Source organism: Muscardinus avellanarius, assembly GCF_963383645.1.
Source record: "Muscardinus avellanarius genome assembly, chromosome: 7".
Taxonomy (NCBI): domain Eukaryota; kingdom Metazoa; phylum Chordata; class Mammalia; order Rodentia; family Gliridae; genus Muscardinus; species Muscardinus avellanarius.
The window spans coordinates 42,392,290-42,405,113 of NC_137793.1; the positions used below are offsets into that span (position 1 = coordinate 42,392,290).

The 12,824-nt window shown below is 42.8% G+C and overlaps 1 protein-coding gene across 1 annotated transcript; it reads left to right on the forward strand.

The window, feature by feature from the left end:
* Positions 1 to 928: 928 nt before the first annotated feature.
* Positions 929 to 10,488, forward strand: LOX (lysyl oxidase; the record flags this gene model as incomplete). Its single annotated transcript, XM_080699040.1, has 6 exons — positions 929 to 1,487; positions 1,775 to 1,883; positions 3,512 to 3,649; positions 5,296 to 5,452; positions 9,922 to 10,017; positions 10,369 to 10,488. 6 exons carry the CDS (start codon positions 929 to 931, stop codon positions 10,486 to 10,488), a joined length of 1,179 nt encoding a protein of 392 aa, XP_080555166.1.
* Between the last annotated feature and the right edge of the window lie 2,336 nt (positions 10,489 to 12,824).

Below are 12,824 nucleotides of genomic sequence, written 5' to 3' on the forward strand. Positions count from 1 at the left end.
AGTGGCAGTTTTATTCAGTGCTCTAGCGTTAGCTAGCTTTGTTCTCTGTAAAATTTCACTTTTGGTTATTAAACTGTTCACCATAGGAAACAGATTTGTAACCCATTTCTCATATTACCTACCCTCAGAAAAACAAAATTTGATATCCTGGGTTTATTTGCCGAGGGCGCTTCCCATAAAAGCGAGTGAGTGTGCGTTGGGAAATCTGTCTGGTTAACTCCTCTAAGGACGAGCTTCAGTCAAAACCGCCTCCTCGCCCCAACACAGGCTTTCGCCCCCAGCACCTCCCCACCTCCTGACTTCCCGCCTCTGCAGGGCTGGTGACCTAATAGCATTTTTCTGCCTGCATATCTTGGCGTCGTCCCACGGCCTGGCTGCCTTCGCCTGTCTGAGTCTTTTGAAATTCCTGCATGTTCGCCCCAGATTAAGCCGTGCGTCTCAGGATGTGTGTTCCGTTTTGTTCTTTCCCCTGAACGCGCCCCGTGCAACGTGTCTGGGGCGGGGGGCGGGGTGGGGGACCCGGCCGCGAGAGGAGGGGGGCGGGAGGCGCGGCGCTGTCCGCCTCGCACGTTTCCAATCTCATTACGTGAACACACAGCGGAGGGGCAGCGGGGCCAGCACGGCTTGTGTAACTTTGCAAACGTGCCAGAAAGTTTAAAATCTCTCCTCCTTCCTCCGCTCCAGACGCTGCCCGCGCTCCAGGACCGCCGCGCCGCTCCCCGCCGTTTCCAGAGGACGAGGACGGTGGAGACCAACGGGCGCCACGTCGAGCAGCCGCCTGGACCCAGAGGGTGGGCGGCCACCCCGGCACTGCTGGGGGGCCTGAGCTACCCGCGGTGAAGATTCGGGTCTCCGCCGCGCCGCGCGAGCCCCGTCTTTCGTTTCCCCGAGCCACGTCCTCCGGTGGGAGCACCAGCGGGGAGGGAGGATGCGCCTCGCCTGGACGGTGCTCCTGCTGGGGCCGCTGCAGCTCTGCCGGCTCGGGCGCTGCGCCCCGCAGCCCGCCGGCCCGCCGCAGCCCCCGCCCGCCCCGGGCGCCTGGCGCCACCGCATCCAGTGGGAGAACCAGGGGCAGGTGTTCAGCCTGCTGAGCCTGGGCGCGCAGTACCAGCCGCAGCGCCGCCGGGACCCCAGCGCCGCCGCCCCGGCCGCCGCGCAGCCGCGCACCCCGATCCTGCTGCTGCGCGACAACCGCACCGGGGTGGCCGCGGGCCGCCGCAGACCCGCCGCCCGCCGGGGGCTGCAGCCCGGCCCCTCGGCGTCGGGGGCCCGCGAGGCCGGCGCCGCGCGCGCAGGGAACCGCAGCGAGCCCCCGGCGCCCAGCACGCCGCCGCCCAGCCACCTGGACCGCATGGTGGGCGACGACCCCTACAACCCCTACAAGTACTCCGACGACAACCCCTATTACAACTACTACGACACGTACGAGAGACCCCGGCCCGGGAGCAGGTACCGACCCGGATACGGCACCGGCTACTTCCAGTACGGTGAGCATCCCGCCCCAGCCCGGCCAGGGCGCGGGGGCCCCTCCACGTGGCTGCTGGGCGCGGCGGCCCCGTCCCTGCCACCCGACCCCTCCCCCAGGCCCGGCGGAGCCAGCGCTGGAATCTGGTGCAAACCACGCGCTTGGCCCCTGCAGCTTCTTTTTTTTTTTTTTTTTTTTTTGCTTTGCAGCCCAGGCGTTCCCAAGTTCTTCTGGCGCCCTCAGCTCCACCCTGCTGGAGCAGGGGGCACTGGTGGTCTTACTGCGCGCCCACTGCCTTCTGTCATTTAGGTCTCCCGGACCTGGTACCCGACCCCTACTACATCCAAGCATCCACCTACGTGCAGAAGATGTCGATGTACAACCTGCGATGCGCGGCGGAAGAAAACTGTCTGGCCAGGTACAGGCTGGGATCTCAGCGGCGCGGTTTTCTGGGTTCGGGGGTCGCCCTGGTACCGGCCCTGGTGGATTCTGCCCAATGCAGAGGAGAGCTAAGAAGTCTGACGAGGGTGGGGGAGTGAGAGGTGGCCCCCGGGCATGCTGAAATGGATGGAGAGTTACAATTTTAAAAGGTTTTTTTTTTTTTGGGGGGGGTGCCTCAACTAAGCGCAGACCTGGAAAGTGGAACAAAAACTAGTCTTGGAGACTGGGAGTCTCCGTTTCTTTCCCCAAGATTCTTGAAATTTGGCGTCAACTATTTCCAATAACTTTCTATAAAGCAACTGTATAGTAATGCAGAAGACAAGTTGTGGTAGAAGGGAGAAGGGCTTGCTGATATCCCCTTAAGATTGGTGGCAAGTTTGCCTCTGGGGCACTCATGATGGGTAAAACCCAAATGTACCTTTTTTGTTTCAGATCATGATTAGCTGGCTTGTTTTGATATTATTTCAGCCAGAATAAGACCATGAGCAAGCGCTTTCTTTTGCCTTTAGTCCTAAAATAAAGTAGCTACTTCGGGATTGGGGTTCTCAGAGTTTGCTGCAGGGAAACCAGCAGAGGGAGCAAAAGATGCTCTGACAGGTCCCTTATATGTTCAAGTGGAAAATAAGGCCACAGAGAGCCCTGGAACATACTTTCACACAAAATATACTGGTAGAAACACAGTGATGTGCACTTGTACATTTCTTCCACATTAACCTTTTGTAATTGTCAGGCTAAGGAAAGAAGAAATTCAACCTCATTTTCATTCCTGAGTCTTGTCACTGACATCACTGAGTTGCTTATGGTGCTGTTACAGTAGTTGTTCTGGTTTTGAAGATATAAAGTTCTTTTTTTTTTTCCAATACGGGGATTACAAATGTGTGTCACCATGCCCAGCTCAATTTTCTTTTAAGTCTAAATCTGAGTGTGTTCTTTGAGAGTCATTTCTCACTGTACATCTTAGTTATCTATTCATTAAGAAATATTTGTTAAAGCTGGGAGTGGTGGTGCATGCTTTTAATCCCAGTACTTGGGAGGCTGAGACAGAAGGACCACAGGTTCATGGCCAGCCTCAGCTGCTTAGTGAGGCCCTTCGCAAATTAGCGAGACCCTATTTGAAAAAAAAATAATAATAAAAATAGGGCTGGGGATTTAGCTTGGAGGTAGAGTGCTCCTGGGTTCAATCCCCAGTACCAAGAAATATATATTTTTTTAAACTCCAATGCTCTTAATAAGTATCTATCCTCCTTTTTTTATTTGGGATAAATTCTACCTCTGTTTTAGATAGAAAATTTCTCACATGTTCATTTCACAATTTTTATTGTGAATTTTATTATGTTTTTACTTTTAAGCTTTGTAATTATCATCGTTGTCATTCATTCACACATTCATGATATATTCTTTGAGTTTTAAGTATTCTACAAGTGCTCTAGGAGCTTGGGATTCAGCAATAAACAAATTAAATGGAAAACCTAGCCTCTGGAAACTGTTAGTCTTTTGAGGAAGGAGAGTTATCACTACTATACAATGGACAGGTTTTGTTTGTATTTTTGTCTTTAGTTAAAATTCTGAGAATATAATAATTCTTTTCTTTTTCCAAAATCATAGTTCAGCATACAGGGCAGATGTCCGAGATTATGATCACAGGGTGCTGCTAAGATTTCCCCAAAGAGTGAAGAACCAAGGAACATCCGACTTCTTGCCGAGCCGCCCGAGATATTCCTGGGAATGGCACAGTTGTCACCAGTAAGTGTATGCGCTTCCGAGTGCTTTTGAGTTGCTCTTAGATGTGACAAATGCAAAGCTTATTTCCTCTCCAATAGGACATATTTGCTATTGTTTGCATTTAGAACTATTTCTACATAAATTGGCACATCAACTGAATCTATAAGATAATCCATCAACTACATTTTATCTTTTGAATTGGGAATTTTAAGTACAGCTCATTAAAACTGTCAAGAGAAAGAAGCAATTGACTTCAATAAAACTTACTCCAATATACATATTTTAGGTAGGAATTATAAAAAATATCTATTATAGCTGAGGTCCTCTATAGTTAGTTAGCATTAAATAGCATTTAATGAAAAATACACATTGTCATACAGAGGCTATTCTCAAAGAAAGATATAAATGATATACTTCATGAGCTGATAGATGCTTTATTCATCTTTTAATTAATTAATTAATTACTTTGTGGTACTGGGGATGGAATCCAGGATCATTCTACCTCTAAGCTATATTCCCAGACCAATTTTATTCTTTTATTTTGAAACAGGGTTCACTAAGTTGTTGAGAGTTTAAGTTGCTGAGGCTGGCCTTCAACTTGCAAACCTGTCTCAGCCTCTCAAGTACTGGGATTTTAAGTGTGCACCACCATGCCCAGCTTTTATCTAATTTTTAAAAGACCTGTATGAAACCCAGAGTGGTTGCCTGATCTAGTCTAAATAAAATTACCTCATTTCACCATTTGCCTTGGTAACTTGGCTAGATATTTATTGCCAGAAAATTCTGATGTGCGGCCTTAAACTTTCTGAAATTTAAGCCATTTCTCATTGATTTTTCCTAATGTGAGAAGACATACAGCTCAACACCCTCTATTTAGCAATATAAAAAAATAGTCATGAGCCACCTAATTTACAGATAAAATAGAAACACTTTATTTTTTAAAAGGCTTATACTATTTAAATAATAGAGGTGGGCAAAACATGCTATTATTTCTTTCTTTGCATGTTAATTCAGATTTTAAATATGCAGGGGGAGACTCTATTTTTAAACAACTGATAAAAACTCTGCCAAGAATCATGTGCTTCTTCTCTTTTGGAATGAAACATCAGCAATGGCAGCCAAGAGAAATATAGTAGAGAGCATATGGCAAGTTCCATTTAAACACAGATAATTGTCTATTTATACTTAATATTCAAAGATAAAACAGGATGTAAGGGAAAAGCATAATACTCTAAGTTTTTTTTATTCCAACTAGCAAATTAAATCTTACAGTTTTGATACATTTTTGTCTCCGGGGAGAATTTCTAACAGAAATCTATCTTTAAAAAGACAAACTTAGCTGGGCGTGGTGGCACACGCTTGTAATCCCTGCGCTTGGGAGGCTGAGACAGGAGGATCGCACAGGTTCGAAGCCAGCCTCAGCTACTTAGTGAGGCTTTCAGTAACTTAGTGAGACCCTGTTTCCAAATAAAATATAAAAAAGGTCTGGGAGTATAGCCTGGAGGTAGAAAGCCTCTGGGTTCCACCCCCAGTACCACAAAAAAAAAAAAAAAAGACAAACTTGACCTCATTTTTACCATGAGCACAAATTGGTGAGGTAGCAGGGAATCTTCGTTGCTTTCTCTGTGTGCAACTGACCACCATCTCTTTGCTGTGTGGGACCTCAGACATTACCACAGCATGGATGAATTCAGCCACTATGACCTGCTTGATGCCAACACACAGAGGAGAGTGGCCGAAGGCCACAAAGCAAGTTTCTGTCTTGAGGACACTTCCTGTGACTATGGCTACCACCGACGGTTTGCGTGTACCGCACACACACAGGTGAGTGGGCGCTGGGGAATCAAGCTCCATAAGACATCAAAGAGAAAACAAAGTTGCATACTGTGGTCTTTCCTGCCACCTTTCTTTGATAGATTATTTATTGTGAGATCATCTTGTTAAGATTTAAAGTAGCTAGGAAATGGCAAATGATGATATGATGATTTCTCAGCGTGGCCGGTCACCCCCACCGCGCTCACAGAAGTTCAGAGTGTGTCTTGTTAGGTATCACAAAGAAAGCAGGAGTTCGCCCTCCACAAACGGATGAATGGTTTACAACATCCACACTCATTCTGTATTCTTTAACTGATTATAAGTAATTGTAACATATACCTCTTTTCTCACTGAAAAAACATTCTTTTTTCCACCTATTATGCTTGAAATAGAATCATGTTGAGGTTGGCAAAAGGAAAGAAGCTTCTTAAAAAGCACTTTCAACATTGTCTTTTGTAATAATGCAAATAAGAACAGAAGGACACATTTTTCTTCCTCCATACACATATATTTAAACGTACAGTATAATTGATGTCAGATGTCCTTTGGATGAAGTTTTAAAAATAGTGCTGAGCTAAGCAGTTTTTATGTCTTATAATTGGAAAATGTGTGCCAGTTAAAAGCCATGTCAGTATTTCCATACAGAACCCTAATTTGTAGAAGGACATTATAATTTGACTATAGCCCAGACTTTGGCAAAGAGTACCGAATGTACATAATCCAGGGCTTGATGGGATCAGCAGTTGGCATCTTGGGAAGCAAATTCCAGGTCTGTGGTAGGAAGCTTTCTGGTGACCTAAATGTTACCATTACTCTTTACTCTGAATTTAAATCATCATAGCAGTTGAGGGGTTGGGGAAGGTTCAGTTTGATGTGTGGAGGGCAGTAGTACTTATTCTTAAAAAAAAAAAGAAAAGAAAAGGAGATGTAACCTAACCACATCTTATATTTGTATCCATAGAGAAGTTTCCTTTTCATTCAATTATATGCAAATCCCAGGGTGCCCAGGGTTTACACTCCCCATTTAGAAAAAGGTACACTCTGGGCAGCTCACTCTGAGCTGAAATATTTGAATCTGGGGTTGTAGGTATTTATAAGACTTCTAGGTCCTCTGTTCCTCGAAGTGACCCTATTTCATTTCATATGGTGGCTTTCTTATTAATCATCCTCTGCATTTGTCCTATTTAAACATTATTCACCAGGTCTGGTATTATAAGTGATTCATATATTTGTTTTTCTCATTAGATCTGTGTCTCTTGAACACGGACTTTCCTCTCAAATACCCCTATTGTTATTAGATTGTGTGTGTGTGTGTGTGTGTGTGTGTGTGTGTGTGTGTGTGTGTTGCTAAGTATCAAAGCCAGGGCCTTGCACATTGTAGGCAAGTGCTCTACCACTGAGTTACATTCCCAGCCCTGATTAATTTTACTATGATGTTGCTTAAATATATTTAGACATATAAAATTATGTATTGCTTCTTTACATAGCTTCTACATTCCTAGACTACAAGTTTGCATGTTAAGTATATACATTAGTAGAAACAGTCATATTTAATCAAATGTAGCAAACAGTTGTGTTTTGCTAAAACCAAATAGTTAATTTAGTCAACCTGTGATATGAATCTACATTTAATCTGGATTTGGACTTCTAATACATGAAATGTATACTCGCCAAATGGCTTCAGTAGCTCCAGTTTTGTTTGCTAGTTCAAACAATCAGAACTTGTATTTAAATTTTGCCAGCAAAGTAATTCTAGAATGCCAATTTTAGCATTTTAATTTCATCTATTTTTTACTTATTAATTTATGTATATATTATTTTTGAGAGGGGTTCAAGTCATCCTCCCACCTCACCTTCTCCAGTAGCTAGGGTTACAAGTATATGTCACCACATGTGGCTAATTTCAGCTTTTTAAAAGCAGTCTTGTTCACTTGAAAGTAGCATTATTTAAAACTATCTCCAGCTGGGTGTGGTGGCGCATGCCTGTAATCCCAGAATTTGGGAGGTGAAGACAGAAGGATCTCGGTTTGAAGACAGCCTCAGCTACTTAGTGAGGCCCTTTGCAACTCAGAGACCCTGTTTCAAAGTGAAAATTAAGCCCGACGTGGTGGCACACGCTTGTAATCCCCACGCTTGGGAGGTGAAACAGGAGGATCGCGCAGGTTCGAAGCCAGCCGCACTGGCTTAAGAGACCCTGTTTCCAAATAAAAATATAGAAATAGGTCTGGGAGTGTAGCCCGGAGGCAGAAGGGTTTCCAGGAACCCCAGTACCACCAAATAAATAAATAAATAAATAAATAAATAAGTAAATAAATAAAATAAATAAAAATAAAAAATAGGGCTGGGGGTATAGCTTGGAGGTAGAATGCCCTGGGTTCCATCCCCAGTACTGCAAATAAACAAATAAATAAATAAATAAAAAACTGTCTCCAATAGATTTGTAATCCAATGAATCATTTACAATGTCATGAACAATAGAGGATATATGTTGGGCCAGAATCAGAATTCTGTGCTGGAATCAAATCAAAATTTTCTCATTATAGCCGGGCGTGGTGGCGCATGCTTGTAATCCCCGTACTTGGGAGACGAAGAAAGGAGGACCTCACAGGTTCAGAGCCGGCTTCACTGGCTTAAGAGACCCTGTTTCCAAATAAAAATATAAAAAATAGGTGTCTGGGAGTGTAGCCCAAGGTAAAAGGGTTTCCAGAAACCCCAGTATCACCAAAAAAAAATTCTCATTATGTATTTTCTATTCAACACACCATTAAATGATACATGGGCCAAAGTAGGAATATCGTAATAACCATAGACTGTGGTTCACGCTGCTTTAGTCCAGGTACTTCTAGGTCTGGGCTTCGTGTGGTATTGTGTGCTATATGACAGCGGGATTGTTTCCTCGCTCTTCCCAAACCCAGCAACAGCCAAACCAGCATTAGCAAAACATGCTAAGATGGTTTTGATCTCATTAGTGACCACACCGATCACAAGCACCAAGTCCATTTTGAATGTTGAAGTTCAGTGGCAGCATTGAGTTAAATATGACTGCAGCATAGGCTTTTCAATTCACTTTAGATGACTATGAGAATAAAAATACAACAGCTAAAGCTTCTGGTGAAGAATTCATAGAAATAAGAATATACAGCATCTAATTGTTGGTATTTTCTCAATGAGTGTCCTATACAAGACATTCATTTACTTACCTACGTGAATGTCTTATCGAGTGGAGTGGGGTGGCACTCCCCGGTCTAGGCATGCATTCATCCTTCAATTTAACAAAATATGTCTGTGATTGTAGGAGAGAGGGTAGAGTGTGGTACTTAAGAACTGGCACTCAGGGCCTTCGCTGCCTAAACTCAAAAGCTCAGCCACTCTGCTGCTCACCCATGGGCGTTCTCTCTCCTGTGCTTGTCTCCTCATGGAGATAATAACAGCACCTGGTTCATGTAGTTGTGAGAATTGAATTTATTTATGTGCCATGTTTAAAATAGTTTCTGGCATAAAATAGTAGTAAATGTTAGCTATTCGGTGATGCTACATAGACCACCCTAAGGGATTTTATAATCTCTAGTTACATATATTCTTATATAACATCATTATAATGCAGGGCAGAAATGGGTAAAGAGTATAAAATGGGTAAACAGTATAAAAACTACCCATGACAAAAATATCATGAGCATAGAGTAGAAGGTAATTTTTTTTTTTTTTTGGTGGTACTGGGGTTCCTGGAAGCCCTTCTACCTCCGGGCTACACTCCCAGACCTATTTTTACATTTTTATATGGAAACAGGGTCTCCTAAGCCAGCGCGCGCGGCTGGCTTCGAACCTGCGCGATCCTCCTGTCTCTGCCTCCCAAGCGTGGGGATTACAAGCGTGCGCCACCACGCCCTGCTAGAAGAAGGTAATTTATAAGAGCAAAATGTGAGAAAGCTTTGCTAATAAGACATTTGACTTCATTGCTAGGCTACTTTTATTTCGGAACTAGAAATATTCTATACCTGTGGTAGAGGCCTATTTTGTTGGTTAAGATTTTATTTATCACTGGTGATTTATGACACTTTTTTTTTGGTGGTACTAGGGTTCCTGGAAACGCTTCTACCTCTGGGCTACACTCCCAGACCTATTTTTATACTTTTTTAAATTTGGAAACAGGGTCTCTTAAGCCAGCACGGCTAGCTTCGAACCTGCACGATCCTCCTATCTCCGCCTCCCAAGCGTGGGGATTACAAGCGTGCACCACCATGCCCGGCGATTTATGACACTTTTAAGAAGCCAGGTGTACTACTATTTATTCTAGTCCTCTATCATTTTTAGCTGAAGGTGCTATAAGGATGATTAATATAATCTTTCCAAGGGAGATTGATATAATTTTATATCAAACTCTCCTAAATACTAACTTAAAATATAATTTCAAATAATAACATATTCTTAAGCATAGTATGGCCACTTACCATCATTTTAATTTTTTAACTTTGTCTTAGGGGTTGAGTCCGGGCTGTTATGATACCTATGCTGCAGATATTGATTGCCAGTGGATTGATATCACAGATGTACAACCTGGAAACTACATACTAAAGGTAGATGCCTTTGAAAGTTGTGATTTATTTAATCAAAACTCAGTAGGTCCCTGCCTATGAATTAAAATGTTAAAATTGTGGTTTAGAAGCGATTATACTTATTCTAGAATGTTTTCTAAGTAATCTAGATATGTAAAACTATTTACTGTTTTAAAGATCTTCAGGGGAAATGATACAGTTTCCTTCCACAATGACTCCAGAGTTTAGCCACTTGCTTATCATAAACTCCCTGCCTTTCTTGAATTAAATTCTTTGCTAACAATTTTCTTGCAGTGGTCCTGTGGAAACAGAAGGTACATAATATGCAATGATGATGAAACGTTTAACACAAATGCTGTTTGTGTTGCTTAGGTCAGCGTAAACCCCAGCTACCTGGTGCCTGAATCAGACTATTCCAACAATGTGGTGCGCTGCGACATTCGCTACACAGGACACCATGCATATGCCTCTGGCTGCACAATTTCACCGTAAGTCTTACTTGTCTACTTAAGGAGTATTCTTTACAAAGTTTTTGTTTCTCACCAGGCATTATACACAGATGTGTGTCTGTTTCTATTACCATAGCTTTCTTGTAAATACTCCAAAGAGAAAAATTGCTATAGTCTGTGCTACCACAGTTAGAAATAATCTTTTTTTTTTCATAGTGCTAGACAAGGGAAGATGTACTATGGTTTTAATCATTCTACAGCTTAGTTTTAAAATCTCTCTTAGTTTTAAAAATCTCTCTTTTTCTGTCTCTGTGTCTCTCACAAAACACACACACACACACACACACACACACACACACACACATACAGAACAGAGTGTCTACCCATTATGTTAAATTGCTCAAATGCAATTGCTCCTCCTTATTACTTAAAAATCTTTTTGATGAAATTATGATAAATGTATGAATCACTACAATAACTCCTACTTATTACTTAGGAATCTCTTTGCTTGATGTTTGTTTTCTGTCCTGCTCCATGACTGCTGGGATCTAACTGCCTGTCCACTGTTGCATACTAGCTGCCAGGGATGGGCCTGACACCTTGCAGCCTTTCTCAAGGCATTTAGAATTGAAGGGTGAGAAATACACACATAAGCCGGGCGTGGTGCCACATGCTTGTAATCCTAGCATTTAGGAGGCTGAGACAGGAGGATTGTGGTTCGTGGACAGCCTCAGCTACTTAGTGAGGCCCTCCGCAACTTAGTAAGACCCTGTTTCAAAATAAGGACTAAAAAATAGGGCAGAAGGTGTAGCTTGGAGTTCGAATGCCCCTGGGTTCCATCCCCAGACCCACACACACACAAAAAAATACACACATAAATGTAACAGATTTACAATAGGAAAAGTTCCAAGAGAGTAAGTTAAAACAAAGTGAGATCTGAAAGTCTTCAGCTATAATAAGCTTAGTGATTCCAAGTGATTTTTAGTGATTCTGACCACTGACCTCCCACTTGTGACTCTTGTTACATGGAATGTGTCTTAGCTTTAGACTGTCAGAATCCATTAAGTTGGATATCTCCAGATATTCAGTATGAATGGAAACTGCTCTACTGCTCCAGTAGCACTGTGCCTCTGTGCAAGGGATTCCTGTGTGGCCACCTGCATAGAGTTGATTATATTTAATTTACCAGTTATCACTGGCTGCAGCTGAACTACAACATATCAATCAAGAAAAATATGAAGAAGTGAAATTACCCATAGTGACTCATATAAAATATATGATTTTACTTATTTATTTATTTATTTTGTGGTGCTGGGATTGAAACCAAGGGTGTTCTATCTCCAAGCTAGATCCCCAGTTCTTATTTTATTTTCTGTTTGGGAACAGGGTCTCACTAAGTTGGTAAGGGCCTTTTGATTAGTCTGTGATCCTCCTGTCTCAGCCTCCCAAGTACTGAGATTACAGGTATGTGCCACCACGCCCAGCAAGATTGTATTTATCTTGTGAGTAGGAACTCAGAAAAGTGCACAGCCTCTAACTTGAGAAAACCCCTTCAGCTTCCAGAGAATAATGTTGCCTCTGCTATTTTGGCTTTCACCAGGCCTCTGTTGCTAGGAATCAGAATCCAGAGGAAGGAGAGATTGCTTTAGCCTGAGATTCAAGAGTGACTTTAGGACTGAAGTTGAAATGGGCCTTGAAGGCTGAGGATGTGCTCGGGAGAGATAAGGGAGTTCTCCAAGGGGTCATGTCAACGCAACCATGTGATAGGGAATTGCAGAGCGTGTTTGCGAAAGCAAGTCTGTTAGTTTGGCTAAGCCTAAGTTTTGTGGAGCCAAGAACTGGGAAGAAAGGTTGGGCCAGATCAAAGGGAACACTGAAGAGCAAGCTACAAAGTTGGACCTTCACGCTAGGGGCCAGGGGCAACTCTGAAGAATTTTGAGCATCGATTGGTCTGGTGATGATCATGCTATCATTATTGTCCCTTTTAAGAAATTCTAATGGCATATCACTCTCAGTTCACTGGTTGTTTTTTATGCCAATCAGATATTTGAGATAATTCAGTCGGTATGGAAAAGCCACGCACTAAGTGCCATTAATATATTCCCTTTTGTTTTCTTCATTGGAAAAAGTAATGTGTGGACCAGATGACTCTGTGGCCCCTTTTTGTTTTAAGATACTATGTTAATTTTTCTTCTCCCTAGAGAATTTACTCTTTGAAAAACTGATAGCTTATGATTAAATGTATTCATACTACCTTACATGGGAATATATGCTAACCATTTAAATGGGACAAGAGTCGGACCTTTGTCTTTGGTCCATTCTTTCTGCCCAGAAATGCATCATTCTAAATTCAGAACCAGGCTGGAGAAGGATGATCCA